Here is a 22627-nt window from a genome sequence, read left to right on the forward strand (position 1 = left end):
TAATGATTCTATGATTCTATGAAATAAAATTATTTGGGGGCTAATATCTATGGCTGATTATTCAAAAAAAGGAAAAAAAATCAAATAGTGTGACAGGAAGTGAGGAATTGGAGGAAAATAGCTGAAGACTTACCAAAAACATATAGTATACTTTTTATTGGCCTTATAACTTTCTAAAACAAAACTTGTTACAAAAGGAAACAGGAGAGTCACAGATAGCCATCTAGCTTGAAGTTGCTATGACGAGAATCCTTGAAAACACAAAGCATAGTTTCAGTGGAAAACAGAGAACTCTTAAATTGTGGTGCTTTGCAAGACAGGGGGGTAAAGGTTGGGAAGAGGATATATGGAGTTGCAATAATGCCAAGGTGGATTTTGGACTAGAAGGAAGTTGATACACTTGTGGCAAGATCAGACTTAGAATCCCGTCAATAGGAGGAAGGCGTTAGCAAACTGGATTTAATGCAGGGAAGAGCAGTGAAGTAACTGAGGCTGGAAGGATTGTGTTGCGAAGGTAGAGTGTTAATAAGCAACAATAATAAACTTAGCAGCTTGGGTAAATTAGTAAAAGGGTGAAGGGTTGAGCTCAGTATAAAAAGAGTAAATGCACAGTACCATGTTCATAAGTAGAAGGAACGGATAAATGTTTAAACTGAATGTCGGGAAAATGTCCCAAGTATTATTCCGAACAGGCTCGGTCTCCCAAAGGGGGTGGGGGATGCTCAAGAGTTGGGCTTGATTTGTCTGAGCTCTTTTTGTGTTTGTTTTAGCAGCCTCTGAGCTCTGTTGTTAGAGTTCTGGCACTAGCACAAGGTTTGTCTTCTACAGAGGCAGGCCTTGCTCTGACTGATGGGAGATAAATATAAGCAGGGCAAATACTAGGATGTATTTCTTTTAAGAAGAAATATCAAAGGAAGGGACCCTGTGCGGGTCAGGAGAAGGGAAAGAAAATAAACTTTTTCTCTAAAAACTGCTGTTCATTGGACTTTTCCTCGTTTCCAAAATTTCCGTGGAAATGTGTGGATTAGTCTAGAAATTTGAGGCATTGCAGTAATTTTGCTGTGCTCGGATATGATTATTAGTTATTTTTCAAGTGCCTCAATATTTTGCATTATGTAAAAACCTCCTGATTAGGGGCTGTTTAGTAACGTGAGCATGAGATGTTTCAGGCAACTCTATATTGCTCCACAGAGCCAACACAGAGCGGATATTACCTTGCTCAAGACCTGCCAAATAATTTTGGATTCCAAGGTATAAACCCCCTCTCTTCTCCCCACCGCGTGTGTATCTTCATGGTAGGCTGTTTGCCTCACTGGGTTAGTGCCATTTGACCCTCCTCTGCCCAAGACGCTGCTTTGTGAAGGTGTACAAAAGAATGCACTAATGTAGTCATGGCATTAGTACGAACTAGATTGGATGCTGTCTTCAGGGGGCTTGTTTTCTGGATGACTGTGTCTCAGAGGGTTCCTGGTTAAGTAAAAGGAGATGATTAAAGCAGTAGTTCTTTTGCTTTTGTACTTGATCAAAGGTGATGGTAGCAGGAACTTCTACTGCTTGTGTTTTCTTCGCTCATGGTTATGTAGTTTAAATGAAGGCTCTGGTTTTTGCTGGGATAACCTTCCCTATGCTTACGCTGGTGGGCAAGGCCTTCAGTCCATTTGTTGCTCTTGCATGTCTGTGCCTGCTGTTTTCTATGGAAGACATCAGGTTTTTGCATCTGTGGGATCATTTCCTGTAGTTTTCCCATTGTCGCATGCTGTGGACTGCGCGCTGTGCTCCAGTGTTCGCCACGTAAACTCTGCCACAAGTTACGGGAAAAAGTGTTTTGCAGCTACAGTGGAAGCTTATTGACTCTTCTGCTGCCATTATATGAATTATAATTGTTTTAAAATAAAATTGCTCTCTAAGGGGACGGGATTGGAGTTGTTCTGCCCTGAGGAGAGTGTTAACAGATTGGAAAGGAGCCTCCAGTCGTATAGCTTGGGTCTGGAATTTGAATATATTGAAAATAGAATTATGGATGTCAGAGCAGGTGTTGTGGTTGTGTTTTGTTCAGGGTCTGTATGAATTTGTGCATGAACCTGGGAGATCCCGTGGGAGGGTTGAGTAACCTCTCACTGTCGTTGGGGACATAGGAGGAAGTTCTTCCAATGTTTGCGATTAATCACTGGTTGCAGACATGCGTTTGTGCAGATTATGTCTGTATGTCTGGTACCGTAGTGGCTAAGAAATTCCTGAAATCAGAAATTAAAGGCGGGGGCGGGGGGGGGACGACCCTCCCAGAATTTTAAATCTGCAGACCAATTTTCTAGAGCTTCCCATGTCTCCAACCACCATCTCCTTGATGTTCTACTAACAATGAAAACAGGATTGCTTAGAAAGAGAAGGGTTGAAATACAACATTGTGCTTTTAGCTTGTAACTGTTTTCTTTCCTTCCCCAAATTACAACAGGAGCATGGAAAAACTCAATAGAAGAATGGACAGCAGAAGACTGGAATGAAGATGTAAGTGTACCTTGTTGGATAGACCGATTGATTATTTACCCTTTTCAGAGTTTCTGTGTTGTCTTCAAAAAATAAGTGTTTGAAGTAATACTTTGCTGTATGCATGCAATGATACTTCTTACTGTGCTTCTTGCTGTAATTCCTGTTTAAAATATATATATTTAGATAAGCTTATTTTTAAAATAAAATTGAATCAAGAAATATTAATTTATTTTGCTGGGTTGACAATGCATAGATAATAAAATCTTAAGTTTTATCCCAAATTAAGTGTTTGTGAATTATAGTTCTCCACTGCTCAATGCTGATGGGTGTTAACTGCCTATTTCCCCCTACTATTATGTAGGGATTTAAAGCCATATTATCACAAGACTTTTATGTAATTAAGTGCTGAAGCTTACTATCAACTTTAGACTCCTCATTTGACGCTTTTTGTTTGAAATCTGCATAATTGTTCCACTTAGTCCACTTCATAATATTAAAAAAAGGAGCTGGTAGTATGCTGAAGTTAGCACTTAATTCTTTCATTCTTGTTATTTCATCATGATGTGTTGTCTAAAGTACTACAACAATTTTGGTTCTCGTTCTTTATCAGGCAAGAGGAGTCTTCATGTCTGCAAAATAGTTGGCATTTGTGATCATCATGTGTGAAAATCACATTTGTGATTTTAAGTTTTCAGTTATTGTATTAAAGCTTAAACAGTTCAGAAAACAAACAAGGTAACAAGAAATACAGAAAGGAAAACTTAGCTTTTAAGAAGTTTTTCATCTTTCATAGGAATATCCATTAATTTGAGTTTATTTTCAGAAGAGTAAGAGATTGTCTTGGAAGTCATCCCTTTTGCCTCCTCCTATAGGGTGGCATGTCAGTGTTATCCCTAGAAATGGTGAATGTTTCATATAACAGATATGAAAACTCTGTCCTTACCTAATGAGAGGGCTGTGTCTTTCGAGAAAACTAAAAGAAACTCTAAAATCCCTAGGTTTTCTGTATCAGTTACTGTCATCAAAAGCTGGCATCTTTTTTAAACCTGTCCTCTATTTCTGCAGTATATGCTACAGGTGGACTAAGGGCTACGGATAGTGAAAATTTCTGGCCTTGTTTCTCACCTCTTTGATGCTGGTACAATACAGCATTTGTAGTACGGGAGTGGTGTTGAGCAATGCTGACTAGGGATAGAATTTTTTAAAATTAATTATTAAACGTGAGTAATTTGCACATGAATCTTGAAAGAACAGCAGATGAAATCTCTAGCCTAATGTTAATTTTTATTAATTTTAGAGTCCTGGAAAAATCCCTGTGACTTAGGAAAAAGTTGTTCGTGTGCTGATGTTCAGAAGGAGTGAATGAAATGACGAGCTACAGACACATTAGCCCAAAACATGCCTGGGGTAAAAAATAAAGGAAAAATTGATTCATCTGATTTAAAAAAAAATAGAAGCCTAAGAATACAACTTATGCTATTCAGTGTAGTTCTATGGAAAATAGGTCCACTTCAAATAAACCTGATCTTGGTCTTTAAGTAAATTACGAGTTAACTGTGAAGATAGACTATGTCCTTGTAAGAGATTTGATTTCCATCTTCTGTTCTAAAAATAATTACATGCTATCACAAAACACATTAAGTAGATTAAAATCTGCCTTGCAAATTTTGGCAAACAAATCTTTTGCAGGGGGACCCTTATTGAACATGGGCATTTCTAGGAGAACTATAAAGGAATCCAGTCCCAGGCCGGATGAGTGAAATTATTGTTGTTTGACCTGAGGAGGATTAGATTTTTGTGATCTGATAGTCCTGTCTGGTATTTATCTTTAGTAGTGAGTATTGAACAAGTATAATAGGTTGTCAGCATGCTCTTAAATAGAGTGGAAACTAGTTGCAGTGAAAATAGGAGGTTGTATTTTGTTAAAAGGATGTTCAGGGCATGGACAATGAAGGACCAGACAAATGTTGAGGTACTGTAGATGGCTCTGGCTTTTCCTGTTAAAATTGCAATCATATTCTCCTGGCTAAAGAAAATAAAGTTTAACTACAGAAACTATCAGAAGGGGAGAAATAGAATACATACAAATTTCTGGAAAGTGGATGAAGGCAAACATTTTCTGTACAGTATTGGTAGTCTTGGTTTTTATTTGAAACAACAGCAACACTTTTTAAAAAAAAAAAAAAAAAAGAAAAGAAAAAAGTGTATTTTAGTGGGAGTGTTTCCTTTACCAGGAAGCAGCATGAGAACTTGTTTTATCTTCTTTAACTTCAGTACATCATATCAAAACAGTAATAAGGTTTTGTTATTTCTGACTTGTTGATTTTGAGTTTTTATGGGGATGCTGGAGAATTTTCCTGTTCTCCTCACCTATCAACTGGCCATAGGAGCTGGTAGCTAGTTGTTAAATACGTTGTCTGTTTGGTGATTGGAGAATGATTTTTGTCATAGGAACAGGAGCTGAAAAGCACAGGCATTTCACTGCAGATGGAGGAAATACCCTTGTGAGGCCGACGTTTGCAAATGGTTCACGACCGTTCATTCAGTTCTGGGAAAATGCCAGAGCCTCAGTGAAAGATTTGCGAGTGTAGTGTACGGTGAGCGTAAATAACTTTGTTAGGAGCTGATAATAGTACTTCTAAGAAATACTAAATACATCCGCGTAATAAAACTTTTCAGCTGCTGCTGCACAAAGTATGTGTTTTGACAAATGCCATAATCCCAGCAGACTTCTGAATTAGGTGCTCGATTGGAGCTTGCGGCGGTAAGTTTGCCACAGGGTGTAGTGTAAACTCAATGTAGCCAAGCTGGTAGCTGGAGACTTTTGTTTTGCATGGTGGTTCACTTGAAGAGAACATTTCCTCTCTCATACGTCAAGCATGCTTTTGTGTTGTCACAAACATCCTCAGGCTCCTTGATTTGCTTAGTTTTCAGGATTCATCAGTGTTTTGGCCACAGTTAGTCTTATCCTGGGTTATGTGAGCATAAGAAACTGTTGACATTACAGAGAATTTAATATTTAACCAAGGGTTTGCAGACCATAGGCTGCTGCTCCTGCCATTAGCTGACCTTCTTGTGCCATATAATTTGCCACTACAAAAAGTACAGTACATGTTGTTCTAAAATAACACGTACAGTGGGGAAAGGGCTGAACGATAGCGAAACAGCCTTTTTAATTGGAAATACGCTTGAGCTGAATCTTCCTTCTTCGTTTTGGTCAGTACATAGGGTTGCGGGTCAGCAGCGTTATGCACAGGGCATAGTTGTGTTCCAGAAAGATGGGATTGAAGTACGTTGTATTGGCAGCAAGGGAAGGGAAGGAAATGGAGGGAGGAGCTGTGGTGGTACTCATTTTTTCATGACACAGTGTGTTGCACATAAGTGGGTGCTAGGAGAGTTTGTGAAATGTTTGAACTTTGCCTCTGAGTGGTAAGTGATTGCTCCCAGTCAGCCCTTCTGTGTCTTGCTTAAATCAACAGTGTTTCATAGGAGAATCCCAATCAGAAGACCGTGTTCAGGGATATACGTGCTTTCAGTAGAGCTGCCTGTGGGATGACAGATGGAATTGGCTCATGTCTGTGATGTCCTTTAAACTGGGCTGCTAGCAATGTATGCAATTAAAAATGCATAATTTCCTGGAAGAGCTGTATTCAGATGTCACATTCTAAAGGGATTCTTTGTGTTTGAATAGGTCAGTTATTCTTTAGTCTAAATACAAAGCTACACCAAAGTAGTTAAGGGTGATTTTGTGCAAATTTAATTTAAAATATAACCATTATACGTGCATATCTTTATCTTGTTAAACCTAACCTGTACTGGCTTAAGACCTATTCTGGTTTGCAAGTATTCGTGTCAATAGAAATGAATTAGCTCTAGGAAGTTGTAGCTGTTTAACTACTGTTTTTTTAAAAAAGAAAAGCTATTTAAAAAAAAAAACAAACCAGCAAACAAACAACCCCCCTACAACCCAAATCATCCCCTTTCCCCCCAAAACCTCTCCCCAGCTGCCTGTGTAAGTATCTATCTTAATTGTAACAGCATGGTGAAAGCAGCACAGTTCTCTGCTGTGAATGGTCTGACTGGTTATACTAGTATAAGCAATTACATGGTTGTCCCTTTATTATTGTTTTCAAACTCATGCTCGCAGAGCAATCGGTTTAAGATGTTATTGCCACCCCTAGCAGAAATGCCAAGAAGGAACCACGAATGCTAGTTCACTGTATGTATCTGAGTGCAAACCTGCCTCCGCTGGTGATACGAGCTGAAGTGTAAAACACAGGGGTAGATTAAATGAGTGGGAATGGTGCAAAGTGTTAGACTTCTGCAACAAGATCTGTCAGAGCTGCTCTATGGAGTCCTAAATTATGTCTGCAGAAGGTATCTTTACATTGATGATATACCAGCTGTCACGTTAATTACTTTCTACTGGTATATTTTTCAGTTAAACTATTGCTCAAACTGATGTAGTTACATTGGTATACCATTGTGTGTGTTTAGTAAATCAAATTTCCTAACACTTTAATTAAATTGGTACTTGATTCTGTGGAGAAGACTTTGCTGAAGTTTGACTACGTGTTTTTGTCTTTTTAAGCAGTGCTGCAGCATAACTAGTTGTAATGGTAGTTTGACTTTACTTTTATCTTGGAAGTGCACGACCAAGATGGAATTTCTGCAGATGTTGCAGCAATGAAGTGTGAGCATGTGTATGATTAAAATACCTTTTCCCCTGCCCCTCTCTTTTGCAGCTTTCTGAAACAAAAGTCTTCACTGCTTCCTCTGTTCCAGCTGAGAATCATGTGACTCCTGGGCAAAGGTAAGCTCTTCTTCCATGTTTTCCCTATACCTTAAAAATCTTCTGCTTGGTGAAGCAATATTAGTTTGCACATATAAATATTGAATAAAACACAGGGCAGAGATTGGTCAAGCTAATTTCAAAATTGCAAAAGCCTTGCTTGCAAATCGTTGGTTTTGTGGGTTCCTGTGTTACCCATTATTGACTATGGACGTGGAGCCAAACTTACCAAATCCACAGGCATAATACTGAGAAGACCCTGTCTTCTGCACAAAGACTGTGCAGGCAGGAACAAAAGTAACTGGGAAGAAAAGTTTTCTGCTGTTGAAAAGGAAACTTTGGCTTTGCTGTCCAGAAAATGGAAAGCCTGCCCCTGTAGGTGCAGAAAGTGTTCATAACGTAGTGCTTTGACAGATGTGTTAACAGAAGAGCTTGCGTTGGCAAGAAGGTGGATTTCCTGGTAAGCATCACAATTACTTGCCTTAACTGATGATACAGAGCTCAGATAGAGAACCAAAAATATGGCAGTTGCTGCCTTCCTTTGCTTGCCTTTGTCTTCACCAAATGCCTGGCCAATGGTGTTATGGAATTAGTTGCCTGCATTAGCCTCAGGTCCCAGGAGAGCGGGCTAAAGTTGTGTGATGAAGACTTCGGTAGTTGGATAGTGTGAGATCTGAAAACTAGACGGCCTAATGGTCCCAAACATCCTAATACAGCTGTACTGCTGTACTCCAGACTCCAGCAACATTTTCCTTATAACATGGATGTGATGTGGAAGAGGCATGGTATCAGTTGGTCTACAGTTTATATTCCTTTCCTTCTTAAAGGTGATATGCTCGCATGTTCGTTGTTCTAATGCAAATATTCTTCCAGTGGATGTCCCTCAAATTATGTCAGAAAATATTTTAGTTCATCAACTCGAATTCTGGTGTTTTGGTATTTTGTTTTCGTTTTTTTTCTTTTTCCTCCACTTGCCATAAGAAGGGTTTGGGCAATAAGAAATCTGTGCTAATGAAAGTGCTGGAAGCAGCTCTTCAGCCCAAGCCTGCAGTATATTCAGGATAAACTTAAGTCAGGGTTTTTGGAGTAGTTTTCTTTTATTGTCTGAATGCTTTGCTTTTCCTTGGATAAACCTGTTCTAAACATGTGGTAGGGGTTAGTAAGCCATGCTAAATATAAGAAAATTCATGTTTCTCATCCTGCTCAGGTATGTGTGGTAGAGGAATTTTGCATATATGCCTACTATCTGAGAAACTTAGCTTAAAAAAATGACTTCCATGTCATCACATATTCACTCAACTGCTGCATGTGTGACTTTATTTTTTACTGTCCTCATACCCACCCTATACAGAGGTAGGACTTTGATCCCTTGCTCTTTTTAAAGGGATAGCGTGATATACAGAGAATGTGGATTATCAGTATATATAATGGGCTTGCAGGCAGAATCCACTTAAACATAATGTTTCTTTTATGACTTGTCTCCGGTTACTTGGTTATATTAATCATATAGGTTATTTAGGTGATACACGATGTTATAAATTTGGTAAAGTTTGAAAAGAGTGCAAAGATAATTTGTATTCCAACTGTAGTGGAAGGTTTCAGCTAGCAGAATATTACTTTCTGGCAAAAACCTCTATTCTACCTCTTTTTGTATGGCAGACAGACAGGCAATATTTTAAAAGACTGTTCATCAGTAGTAATTCTGTTGCAGGTATGGCAGCTTTAGTATAGTTAGTGCTTTCTTCAGTTTCAGTGCAGCCTAATCATCATGTTTATTCCAGCCAAACTTTGATTTTCCTTACAGCATTGATTTGGTAACACTGCTTCAAAAGCCTGTGACATCTACCCAAGAGACAGAAGGCAACTCATTTGAGGCTCCCCAGCAGCAGACCTTCGGCCAAGCCCTAGTCTTCACAAATTCTCAGCACAGCACCCAAATGGCACCAGGAACTGGCAGCTCCAGTGCTGTAAACTCTTATTCTCCTCAAAGTCTGGTAAAATTACCTTATGCTTTCTAAATATTCTTCAGGAGTAAATATTTCAGGTTAAATAACTTTTCCAGTAGTGGTCATTTCATAAGATGTTTCAGTATTTGTAAAATTCAGGTTGCAAATGAATTTTGCAACACACACACACAAAAAGATTACTTTTTTCTGGTTTTGCTAAGCAGTTGTTTCTCAGTTTACACCAAGTACTTGTATTACAATTTTTGAGTAGAGAGCAGATGCGTTTACTGCATGCTGATTTAGGATGAAATAATTTGTTTATAGTGAAGAGTTCTATGCCAGAAAACTATGATGTGTTATTTCCAAGCACATATCTGACTGCTTTTTGTGGAAACCTGCTTATTTGAGTCAATTGTGAGGGCTTGAAATTGGGCACTTATATTTATTCTCTGAAAATAAGTTCAACTATTAGTAAATACATGCTATTTTGAGATGCATGGATTCAAGTAAATCAGTATTGTTGCAATCACAGTGGTGGAAGTTGTATCGGTGATCAGATATGTTACAACTGCTGAATTTTTTATTGGTCATTTGTTAGTAGTCTGGGGCTGAAGAGGTGTTAGTTCCTGCCAAATAGCAGCTGTAGGCATTGACCCTATGGTTATGTTCAAATTATGTATTAAATACTTAACTCCACTCCTTCTGCTCTTCTTTCTTGTCTTTTGGTAGTCTGCAGTTCTTTGTTCTGGCTTTGGAGAACTCGGATCCTCTAAATTGGCAAACTCTACTGGATCCCAAATCTTGGATCAGTTGAAATCTCCAGGACTGGGTCAGTTTACCTCTCAGCAAAACAACAGTAGCTCTACCACCACTACCACAACTACCACATCATCCTGGGATCTAAAGCCGCCCATTACTCAGCCCTCAGTCCTTAGTCAGTTTGGTAGGTGCTTTGACATAGCTTTCTCTCTCTTTCTCTCTGTATTAGCCTGTAAGATTTCTTAATGCCAATAACAGTTTAAAATGGCCTTAATGAAAGACTTTTTCTAAAAAATGTAATCCTAATAATACAATTGGTTACAACATTGTAAGAGTTACACTTACTTGCTGGTAATAGACGTAAATTACAAGTATATCACAAACTAAGTTTTGATAGGCTTAAACCTATCCATAAATGTCATTGCATCTTTAGAAGTTGTTGAGCCTTCATGTAGTGACATGTTTGATTTAACATGCTTGAATTTTTAAGGTGGAACTTTGATGTGACTTTATTTCTCAACAAATCCTGGAAAATACTTAGTTTAATTGTCCCGATGCTGCTTCTAGCTGAGTATAAGGTTGTATCATATTTTGTCTTTTTTTCCCACCGAATTTTCTCTTCTAACCATTACATGAATTTTGAATGAGTATGGTATAATTTCTTCATAATGTGCATCACATCCTAGTGTTCTTTCACTAGTGTGCTGAGAATGATGCAAGTTACCCATTTTGTCTATTCATAATTGTAGGGATTTTTCATTTAATTGAGTAAAATTCGTAGAAACAGTGAAAATGACACAAACTTTCTTTTTGCAATGTGGTTCCTAGCAGTATTCTCACTGTGAAGAGTGATAGCTCTTGTATCTATCTCTTGTGTGTGTGTATGTTTCCAGACAGATAAGCAACCAGTTTGGTAACAGTTACAATCTTTTACACACAGCAATTCTGAAAAAATGTTTACGTACATTTTAAGTTGCTTTCTAATGCACTTTACCAACTGAATAAAAAAAACCCCTTCACATTGCAAATGCTGTGGATCTCTTACGGTTGTTGACCAGTGCTCTTGAGCCACTGCATGGCTTTCAGCATCTGAAAAATATGAAAGAGGAAGACTTGGAAAAAAGCTGTCAGTGTCCAGTATCTCTTGACTTTCAGCCAGATTGAGATGGTAGATGACTTCCTATTTGTTGAAAATCATCTCCTTTGTAGGGGCAGGAAATCCTAACTCATAATACCTCTAAATATTAACTCCCGACCCCTTGGAAGTAACCACATTTTATCAGCACAGTTAATTGCAGTGAAACTTGCAGTGTTTGATTAAAATAATCCGTAACATTTTTCGAGGACTAAGGTGTGGTAATATTATGTGACTGTATAGGTAGGTTTGTTTTCATATTTTTGAAGAAAGCTAAATAATGCTTGCCCACAGCTGTTTATTTAAAGTAGAGAATATAAAATGTTGGCCTTATTATTGCAGTGGTAATGTTCAATGTGAAACTCTTGTGATGTCTGAAAGAGACTTGCACACGCTATGAAATCACAGCTGTCGAGTATGTCGTCACTCAGATTCTGTCAAAGAATAGAAGTGTGAAGAGCAGAGTTTAATGCTTTAATTTTGATATTTCCTTTTCCCAATGGTGACCAGACTTTAAATCCCAGCCTGAACCATCCCCAGTTCTGAGCCAGCTGACCCAGCGACAGCAACAACAAACGCAGGCAGTTCCTGTTCCTCCTCCTGGGCTGGAGTCCTTCTCCTCCCAGGTAAAACTCCGAGAGCCATCGCCAGTAGACACCTCTACAGCTGTTAGCAAAATGTTACAACTCCCTACTATATCTATGGATAACCAGGCAGTGACTGCCCATCAAACCCAGCAGAAACAGATAAAACCACCAAAACGGAGGATAACTCCAGCATCCAAGGTGGGTAACTAAGTGGTGGCTTGTCCTTAGCAAATGTAAAAACATACAAAAGCTTGTATCAGAAATAGTGTGGCCAGCAGGAGCAGGGAAGTGATGGTGCCCCTGTACTCGGCCCTGGTGAGGCCGCACCTCGAATCCTGTGTTCAGTTTTGGGCCCGTCACTACAAGAAGGACATTGAGGTGCTGGAGCGTGTCCAGAGAAGGGCAACGAAGCTGGTGAAGGGTCTGGAGAGCAAGTCTTATGCGGAGTGGCTGAGGGAACTGGGGCTGTTTAGCCTGGAGAAGAGGAGGCTGAGGGGAGACCTCATCGCGCTCTACAACTACCTGAAAGGAGGTTGTAGGGAGGTGGGTGTCAGTCTCTTCTCCCAAGTAGCAAGTGATAGAACAAGAGGGAACGGCCTCAAGTTGCGCCAAGGGAGGCTTAGATTGGATATTAGGAAAAAATTTCTTCACCGAAAGGGTTGTCAAGCCTTGGAACAGGCTGCCCAGGGAAGTGGTTGAGTCACCATCCCTGGAGGTATTTAAAAGACGTGTAGAGGTGGTGCTTAGGGACATGGTTTAGTGGTGGACTTGGTAGTGTTAGGTTAACGGTTGGACTCGATGATCTTAAAGGTCTTTTCCAACCTAAATGATTCTGTGATTCTATTCTATATATAAGTTGCTAGGGATAAGGAGGGCAAAGACCATGGTATATTTCATGTTAATAAAGCAAGAAGTTCTAAGCTGGCTAGTTTTTAGGTCCAAAATACAGTGATGATGTCTTTTCCAAGCACATATCTGATTGCTCTGTGTGGAAAATGACTGTTGCTGAGTGATTTTTGGATTGACTTAGTAGCCACAAGATGAGTGTTGGCTGAAGGGGGATGGATACGGATGACACTTTGATGTTGTAGAATAGTATGGCTTACTCTTTCAGCTCCAGATCAGGGCACAGAATCAATGAATTAATTTAAGGTTACAAGAATGTAGTTAGTTTATGTGATGTAAACTGGTGGATTGTAGCAGATCTAGTTAGCAGTGAAGCCTGAGGCAGTAACTGAAGAAGCCTGTGGTTAAGGGAGGAGAGGGTGTCAGTTACTGGTATCTTTAATACAGATAGGGCATGCAAAGGAATTATGGCTTTTTTTTTTTTTCCTCCTTTAAGATTCCTGCCTCTGCAGTGGAGATGCCTGGATCAGCAGATGTGACAGGGTTAAATGTTCAGTTTGGAGCTCTGGAGTTTGGATCAGAGCCTGCACTCCCAGAGTTTGGATCAACTTCAAGCAGTGAGAATACCAGCCAGGCGACCAACAATAGCTTGTACTCAAAATCTGTAAAGTACGTGTGAGTTCCCCTTGTGCATTCTTACATGTCTCCTTTAGGGGGGTCAAGTTTGTGCCAAAACCATCAAGGCACCATGTAATGGGAGGAGGAAATATGATGACTTGTTTTCTCTGGATGGCATCTTAAAGGAGAAATTGGTTTTTTTAATGACAATCAAAATCTTCCTGGATGGGTTGATGTGAAGCTGGAGATGACATGAATGTGAATAACCTCATAATAAGCTATCCTTTATAGAATTGCTTTCTCATGTTTAATTGTCCTGATTTTGAAATTTGTTTGAGGGTTTGTTTCTCACAACCCTAATTTTTCTGTTTTTGATCCAGGAGAGATGACCCTTGTACCATGTATGTGTCTTAGTAGATTGGCACCAGATTACAGATCTGATGCTCCTATGGGATGAGAAAAGAAGCCAGGCTTTCAGTATGCAGAAGCTCTTACTGAAATGCTAAAATAGCCGATAATAAATGCCAACGCACCAGTAACCCATTTTTTTCTTCCTTATTCATTAAAAAATTGGCTTCAGTAAAAAGCTTCCTGAAGTTAATTCAGAAATACTAGTACAAATGAACATTCACGTTCATTTCTAGTTCTATAAATGATTTAAACTGTTTAGAAAGTAAAGCACTCCTGCATGTTTTAAAGTATTTTCCTCTTTGCATAGTTCATTCTGTTAGACTGCTACTGTAACGTTAGAATTCTATTGTAAAAAGAGACTGGGTGTTTCTCATTATATACCAGATTTTGTGGATCTAGTTGTTTAAAAAAGAGAGATTATGATCATTAATGTATCGTTTGAGAAGGTGGAAGTAACATGACTGAAAAGTGCTTGTGTGTAGACTGTTGTTTTTGTTGGGCTAGCAGGAGGAAGGTGAATGGTGCTTAGTGCAGCTAATGGTTTTGAAGCAATGATTACCGGGGACCAAAGCAAAATTATATATTTTTTTTTTCATGACTAGATTTTCTAGTATAAATAATGTTGATTTGACTGCATGTTTAAGGTAGTTCTAGATAACTGTATAGGAGCTGATATTTTCATGAAGGTGTTTGAGATGTCGTTTACCAAGATGATAATTTTTACTTTTTCCAGTGATCCTTTGAATACCTCTTTGCCAATATCCAATACAGTACAGGAGTCCACCTACACAACCTCTGCCATCACCTCTTCCAGTCTGACCTGCTCATCCCAGAGCACTAGCCCAGTAACAACTTCCTCCTATGACCAGACTTCTGTGCATAGTAGGATAGCGTACCAAAGCTCCATGGCTCCAGCTGAATCAACCCCTGTTGCAGTTACGGTGAGTGAATTTCAGAAATAAGACCTTGAAAAAGGTGAAATATTCTCATCTGTGTTACACTTGTATTACCCTGCTATGTTAATACTTTTAACCAAGCCAAGTGGTATTTTTGATTCCCAAGCCCACCCTGTTACTTGTTTTTGCTTTTCCTGTTGTGTAGCCATTTTTGGCCATGTTGTATTTGGGGTATAAGAGCCTCCGATTTTATGGGTTTTGACATCTTAAATTGCTATTTGACCTTTTTTCTTAGTAACACTTAACATTCTACTTGAGTTTCCTTCCCTGAAGCTTAGCTTTTAAAAAAGGAACTATCTCTCTATCTAAATATTAGTCATGGTATTTTGCCGTAACTTGACAGTTTCTATCCAACGGTGTATTGTTTATTAAATTTATATGGCACCTAGCAAATGGATCCCAAACTGTTTGTGGCCCCTCCAGCATTACTCTTCTGTTGGATTTAAACATCAGTGGGAATTAGTTTCATGTTTTATTTTAAAAATCATAGGGAGAGGTCTAATTTAGAACAGAGAGGATCTCTCTTGGGAGATTCAAAAGCACCTATTCTCTTTGTATATGGAATGTAGGTTTGTTTTAAGAGAACTTAGCTTATTAAATGTTTAAGGAACTTGTGAGAGTTTGTAAGTTTATTTACTTCTGGCCTTTGTTATGTAATGGCTCAGTCACACTTGTCTTCTGCACTAGCTCGTATGTACTGGTGAGGATCAAGCATAGACTATCCACTTCTGTACTCCAGCGTTATCCAAAAAACAACTGGTGCTTCTCAAGTCTTATCTTTCAATGGAAAAAAATTGGCGTCTCTGTGTAACTTGGATAGTTAAAATTGTGAGTTGCATTAGATCAAAAGCACAACCATTTCCTATATGTTAATGCAATTCTTTCTTTCATATCGGTGTGAACCTGAAGTTTATGTTATATACAGTACATGGGAAGGTCTTCCGCTGATGGGTGTAGTATGGGCAGTGTATGGGATTCTGTATGTTCAGGACACTTTGCACTTGAGACAACTATTACGTGGTTTTGTTAAAGGCAGTAAAAAGTTAATTTTCTGCCTTTTTTGTCTTTCAATTTAGAATGAATATAGAACTTTGCATGAAGCATGTTCAATGTGTGATTCAGTCTGAAAATTTAATATACCTCTAAGATGATTTATTCATTCATTTCTTCTTTGTTTACAGAACGGCCACAGTGGTGTTAGAACACAGGCAACTCTTGACAGTAAGTTTACAAAGCTTGGTTGTGCACAGGACTTTCTAATTTTTCCTTACTACTTGCTGCACGCACAACTGTAGCAGTGACATCTGGTTTAAGGTTTTATATTGTTCTCCCTGACTAATTTTTGGCTGACCCATTTGCGTTTATTTTGTACTTGCATAGGATACACTGCTTGCTTCTTGACTAAAACTGAAGTATGAAAGCAGCCCTATTAAATCTACAAACGTAAGCAGTCTTAGAATTAGAGAAGCTGCTTTGCTGCTGTTTTTCCTTTTGAATTTACCTGCCAAAAATTATTTAGTAGAAAATTAAAAATTAATATAAAATTTCTTAGCAATTCTTCCAATTCTCAGTTGGGAAGCTACGAGTAGCATTTTGCTGTAATGAAACAAAGTCATGTTCTTTGAATGCACCTCTCACTGGGTATGGTGCTACTTAAGCCCTGCTACAAGCCCATGGGGAAGAAGGGTGACTAATATGCTCCCTCTGCTGGGTACCTTGCTGCCTTTCAGTGGAGTAACAATAACACAGTACTGGCTCTGATACAGGCATTACTGTTATCTTCATCTTGGACTGTTTCTAATGTGGTATTTTACTTGTAGCACCCCTACAGCTGTCTTCCTGGAGTTAAAATAATTAAAGTGTAGTATTTACTCTTCTGACCTTTATGTGCTGCTCTGTGGAAGTTTTCACGGGCTGCAGTGTGAATTAATATCTTTTGGAATTCCAACACTTCAATTTTAGGTCTATCCTCCTCCTAAACGTCTCTTCAGGTAGGTCGTTAGTGGGGCAGCCTTTTTTTTTTTAAATACTTCTGAGTAGAAAGAAGTTGAGTATTCAGACCTGTAAACAGTGTTTTGTTAATGCCAAGTTCAGTTTAAATGAGCAGGAGGAGTGTATATGCCCAAAGAGTTACCACTTAAAAGATTATTATATATAAAGACAACTTTTCAAGTGGAAAACTTTCTTACTCTCGTGTACAGGATTAATAAACTATTTATGAAATTCACTACAGGACTTGTCTTTTTTGCTATGGAAAACAAAGATCTGAGAATTCCTAGTATTTTTGTAATTATTCTATAATGGCTTTTATTAGTCCCTTTTTCTATGCCAATTCTGTTTTGAGAACACTTTTGTTGCTTTCTGTATCTCAAGCACCTAAACTGGAATCAGTCGTCGTCTTTGTATCTATCTCATGCGTCCAAACGATTTTGAAATTCGCTCTTAACTTTTGAAAATACTGACCTTTTCCCTTCTGTATGTGCTGATAATATTCTTAGTTGTTCATCTCTCATCTTTGCTGTTGTTGTCCTTTAATATCCAGATCTCATGCTTCCTAAAACCTTAGTTCAAAGCATGACTGACGTGTCATAATTCTGACCATCCTACTTGTCTCCTGGATTTCTTTGCCTTGAACATTGTGTTCAGGCCTTAATGAAGATTGTTATTCTGTCGCTTGTATTGCGGGACAGAATCCCTCAATTCCCTTACTTCAAGAAAGGAACCCTGCTCTAAATGTATTGAGAGTTGTAAATACTATTTACTTATTTTTATATGAATCTTGCCAGGAGGTATCAGGTGATATAGTTGCCGCCTTCATAACTATGTTTCCGTTTGTCACTTGAATTTCCTTCTCTGTTGTCAGTTACCCTCATACTTATTGCCAAGGCTAAGACCTCTTGATTTCTGTTTGCATAGCACCCAATCCAGCAACCTGACTTGGGTCATTTAGTGAGGAAACCAAACCAATAACGTGAACAAACTATGATGCATAACTTCCAAGCGTATATCTGACTTTTGTTTGGTGACCATTCTAAAACTGTCCTCGCGTTGTATGCGAGTTACGAGTTAGTGATGATCTATTGAGTAGTGGTCTCTGGTGTGGTATGGAAGCATGGCCCAGAGAAGGCAGGGCTCAACTCTCTTTCTGAGTTTTATTGGTGAGTGAGTGCCTCTAATTCTTTATATTATCTTTGCAGGACGAGATAAGTGTAGAAACAGTTGGGAATTATGTTGGGCAGTAGAGTTGTTCAGTGTCTTATTACAGTATAGTGATCCTTTGGAAAGGCACATCTTTGGTAAACAAGTTTTACTCTGTGTAGCCTAAAAAGTAATATTAAAGCTAAACGCTTTTTGTTATCTAGGTCAAATAAAGTAAGTCAATATTTAACAACTCTTTAACCATTAAAAATGCTCAATGCTGTGCTCAGTTGTGGTCTTTTTTTGTAGCTTCTTTTATTCTACTGCATTACACATTTGACTGAGTACTCCAAACTGATAAGTTGTACATGCCCTTGCACTCAAGCGATCTCAGTCTCAGTCATCAAAGGTGCTGTGTAGGTTGGAATGAAGAAGCAGAGCTGTAGGTAAAAATAGATTTATACAGTGCCTTGAAAAGCTCAAAGGACTTTTGTTTGCGGAACCAAATGCAAGGAATTTTAAAATTAGGATTGACTTGTGAGCAGAAGCTAGTAATCCAGATAGCGGGAGGTGAAGTGCAGAAGATCGTAGCTCACTACATGTGTAGCAGTGAAAATTATAAATCTATTGTAGGTGAAGAGCTTAAAGGGAAAAAATGATAGTTCTGTTGCTGTTTGAATTTTCCTTAATAGCCAGATTGCTTGATACTGTTACTGATTCTTAATGGTCAGGCTTTTGTAAACCAAGTGGAGAATACTACTGTGTTCCTGAATCCAGGCTGGGATGTCAGGTATGCTGGAATTTGTCTTTGAATGCCTCTTTTTAACATGTTGCAGCTACTTCATCAGTTCCAGCGCCTAAGACAGAGCCTTCTCCCTCACTACCTTCTGCTGGTTCTCTGCCTAGCGTGGTATCCACCACTGCTTCGCTTCTGCCTTCACCTCCGCAGCACGCGGCAACGTTGCCCAGCTTGCCTCAGTCCAGTGATTTGGCCAGCAGCTCACTTTCCCAGTTAAGCAGGTACAGTAGGAGTTGTGATAAACTGAAAGGGGTTCAGTTTTGGGGAAAGAGCAAATATAAGGATGATTGCGTACGGGGGCTGTCAGACACCAGGGTCCCCTTTTTCTGACATTAACTAGAATTAGGAGAGAGATTCAGAAAAGAACAGGATGTTTCTGGTTACAAAGTATGAGCTCTGGGCTGCCTCTTAATGATAGAACAGCTGCCGCCCTCAAGTTTTCGTGATATATAAACAACTTTGTGTTTCAAGGGGCTCTTGCTTCAATCATGCCAGCTAAATTAGCTAAATTGATTCCCCCAGTTTGTTTTTCCTACTTTGTCCACAGTGCCTGCTGTTTATGTTTGAAATCATTCCTTAACAGTTTACTTCCTGGCTAATTTTGTTGCTTCATTTATATTTGTATTTCTTAATAATTCCACATAGGAAAATATAGAAATAATAGAAATAATTCCATAGGGAGAGTGTGTGTTTTTTCTTTTTCTAAGACATTTCCTTAAGACACTTTGAAATACCAGATTGGTGTTCCTGGAAGTGCATTCAGCACAGCTTAGCTTATTTGCACTGTCTATCTGATTTTCTCAGTGCATGTTACTTGAGCTTCATCCTCAGGCAGGTGACATCCTGAGGATATGCTGGTTGAGTTATATTTTTAATACTCACCTTTGTACTATATTTGTTAATTGAAGAAACTAATTTGGTGGGATAGCAGGGTTTTTCTTCCTGTTTCGCAGCTAGGACATGGTTGATTCTCATTTAATACACTAGTGGTTTTTGTACAATAAAATGGTAAATAGGTCAAATAGCAAGAATTATTCCATTCACATTAGAAACATCATCTCCCCACATTTGTTTGTTGAAAAACTGTGTACATTGGTAGAAATTTTAGTTGGAGTGTTGATGCTGTTGGGCAGATACCAAGTGCCATGAAAAGATGCTGCTTGAGTTCCAAGCATGTCTGACTTGGTTGTGCTGGCAGCTCTTGTCTGTGTCTCTCCCATAGGTCAGATGGTGAATTAAGGCTTATTAGAAGACCTGGGGAGAGTGGGCAAGGGAGTGGTTTAAAACTGTATGTTGGACTGAACTATTTCTTTCCTTGCTGCCTGAAGTGGTGTCATTGTAATTCCTGCAGATGGGGAACAGTTTTAAAGAATCGAAGTAAAATTAATCTATGAAACTGCCAAGATTTAGTCTGGTCCCATACCTCGAAGAGCTGCCAGGAGTGTTTGCCCTTTAAGTTAGGGCATATAATTTAGCCTGCAGCTTTGTTATGAAAACTGCTGTATTTTCTTGTGGCTATTTCCATAGAGAATACTAAAATATTTGTTAGGTTAGGATCTCTCTTGCTTCTGATTTCACATGAGGATGCTCTTTTTGAGCACCAAACCATACATATTTTTTATGGCTTTGTTTTGTTTGCCTTTGTTCGGTGTTCATTCTGTTTATTCCGTACTGTACTGTAAGTTACGTTCTTGACCTCGAATGTAAGATATAACTTCTGTCAGTGTAAATGCTTAAGAACCAGTTTCAGTCACCTTTCAGGGAGACATTTAAAGATCTTCGGATTACAGATGAATGTTGGTGCTACTGTTACTGCCAAAAGTTCACAGGCCTGGTCAGCTAGGGAAAAAAGGTGGTGTGCTAAACCAGAGTTGTTTCCTGAAATGAAGTTATCTGCAGATGTTTTTCAGCAGGGGATTCTTTATTTTCGTATTTTACAGTGTATGTATAAAACTGAACTGGTAGTTCTGATTCATCTTTTCAAAGAGGAAATGGCTTTTGGTGGGGTGTAGTGGTATGAACCAGCCTTGATTAAATTGCCAGATTCAGTAGTAGTATGGCTAATTTTTGGGCTTTCACAGGTGTTTTTCATTTGCTGTTTTTTTTGAGCCCTGTCTTTTGAGAATGTGTTGGGTCTTTTGGCAGAGTTATGGGGCAAATACCCTGCAGTTCTAATTGGGTGAACTAATGTTATGCAGGTTAAAATGTGAGAAATACCATAGTGAGTCAAACCAAAGCACTGCGTCACCTAATTAATACCTGTGTCGGCAGGCAGGCAGCAGCAGTTGCTCAGGGAAAGAATAAGAAACAAGCCATGTGTTGTGTGAACGTTCTTCTGGTTTTGGACGTTATGTCTCTTGGGGTCATTGCTACATAATTCTGGAACAACTGCTGTTTTTCTAAAAATATAGTAATTTGATAAATACCAATGAGTGGTGTTTTAGATGTTTCTTGTTAGTAATAGTTGTCTCTGTACTTCAATTTTTTTCATTAAAAGGTATATTAGTTAAAGAAAAAATGTCTGTAGGGGTGTGTGTATATATACACACATATATATGTGTGTGTGTGTATGTGTGTATATATACACACACCCCTACAGACATTTTTTCTTTAACTAGTATCCTACTCTGAGTGTGTATGTGTATGCACACAGTTACAATTCTTATTCTTTAACTAATATCCTACTACCTACTCTGTGTTTGTGTGTGTGTATATATATACACACATACATACATATATATATATATTAAAAATAGTTCTAGGAAAAATAAATTTTATTAATTCTTTGCAATTTCTTTCTAGCTCTCTTTCCAATCATCAGAGCAGCCTCTCCCCTGCCTCAGTGTTGTCTTCAAGCACATCACATGCAGTAAGTCCTATTTGCATTTCAACAGATGTTTGGCGTACAGTCAGTTTATCTCATGATTAGGACCCTCTCTTAAAGTTCATTGTATCCCACTACACTAAGAACCGCAACAAGAGCTGTATCTCAGGGAAGGAGGACTGCCAGTCCTCTAGTGGTAAAAAAAGTCTTTACCACTAGTGATTTGTGCTAGATCAGGGATCGCTATTACAGACACTTGCCAGTCACACAACTGCAGAGGAAATTTTTGTGCCAGCAAGGGGGGATGCAGTAAAGAATTTCTTGTAACAAATGTATTTTTAAAAAAAAAAAAAAAATCTTTAGCAGTGGCTGTCTGAAACTGCTCCAAAATGTGGACTGTTAGCAGTCTCCACTGGAGAGGTTAGCTGGCAAAATGCAGGTGATGGAATGATACATGTCATACATACAATGACAAATGCCTTTACGACAGATGGTTTTAGAGTTTACCATGTGGCATTGTTGTCACCTGTGTATTTAATGCATTTGAGTTAAATAGGCAAATGGTAGTGAACACAGTGCTCTAGATGATGTTGCACAAATGAAAGTCAGAGGCATTGCCTTGTTCTGTGATGGGGTACTGCTGTACAGTCCCAGTTGGGGTGTGCAGATAGGTTACTACTTTTCTTTATGCCTGTATTTTGGTTTGTAATGCTCCATCCCTACTGAATATGTAACTTAAAAATTCACGCTTATCCAAATGTCCTTCTTTTCTGTTGTCAGAGTTGTTTTGGCTTCTGTGTCTTGATGACGCTGTTTTGCAAGTGTGATCAGCTTACAGCTAAGGCACTGTACTGTGCTGGATTCAAACCAGGAATTCCTTTATCCTCATGTGTTCCTGTAATACATCTGGTCTGTGTTTGAGTTTACCACATTGACTCTGTTGTGAGGCACTACAGTTTTAATCTTTTAAATTCCACAAGTGCATTGAGGAAATCACGATAGCAGTGTCCTGTATTTTGAAACAAATACTGTCTTTTGGAAGAATATAGGAGTTTATTTAACATAACAAGTACTAGCTTAAAGGAATATACAAGCAAAGGGCAGGAAATAATGCAATGGAGTGACATTTGAGTTACTGTGGTATAATTTTGTGATGATATAGTGGTTTGAATTTAACTCTCATAATAATTTTCTTTGAATACTTAAAAATCACAAGCATGCAACTTAGTTGCTTGCTTGGTATATAGATAATGCATATCTTTTGCATGTGCTGCTGTTACTTAAAAGATTGTTGGGGGTTTTTTTGATTTCCCCCCCCCCCAGCATCTT

General features: G+C 38.7%; 1 protein-coding gene across 1 annotated transcript in view; it reads left to right on the top strand.

Moving 5' to 3' along the window:
* Nucleotides 1-2433: 2433 nt before the first annotated feature.
* LOC104079372 (ubiquitin-associated protein 2-like) overlaps nucleotides 2434-22627 on the top strand; it is a gene marked incomplete at both ends in the record, with an annotated part of 23523 nt that continues 3329 nt past the window's right edge. Inside the window, 10 exons of the mRNA XM_009581401.1 lie at nucleotides 2434-2505; nucleotides 7233-7300; nucleotides 9084-9273; nucleotides 9955-10168; nucleotides 11630-11904; nucleotides 13049-13221; nucleotides 14315-14522; nucleotides 15719-15758; nucleotides 18512-18695; nucleotides 21277-21343. Of these exons, the coding sequence (XP_009579696.1) occupies nucleotides 2434-2505; nucleotides 7233-7300; nucleotides 9084-9273; nucleotides 9955-10168; nucleotides 11630-11904; nucleotides 13049-13221; nucleotides 14315-14522; nucleotides 15719-15758; nucleotides 18512-18695; nucleotides 21277-21343 (1491 nt within the window). The remainder of the gene's footprint in view (nucleotides 2506-7232; nucleotides 7301-9083; nucleotides 9274-9954; nucleotides 10169-11629; nucleotides 11905-13048; nucleotides 13222-14314; nucleotides 14523-15718; nucleotides 15759-18511; nucleotides 18696-21276; nucleotides 21344-22627) is intronic.

This window comes from Fulmarus glacialis, unplaced genomic scaffold (assembly GCF_000690835.1).
Source record: "Fulmarus glacialis isolate BGI_N327 unplaced genomic scaffold, ASM69083v1 scaffold45287, whole genome shotgun sequence".
Classification (NCBI taxonomy): Eukaryota; Metazoa; Chordata; class Aves; order Procellariiformes; family Procellariidae; genus Fulmarus; species Fulmarus glacialis.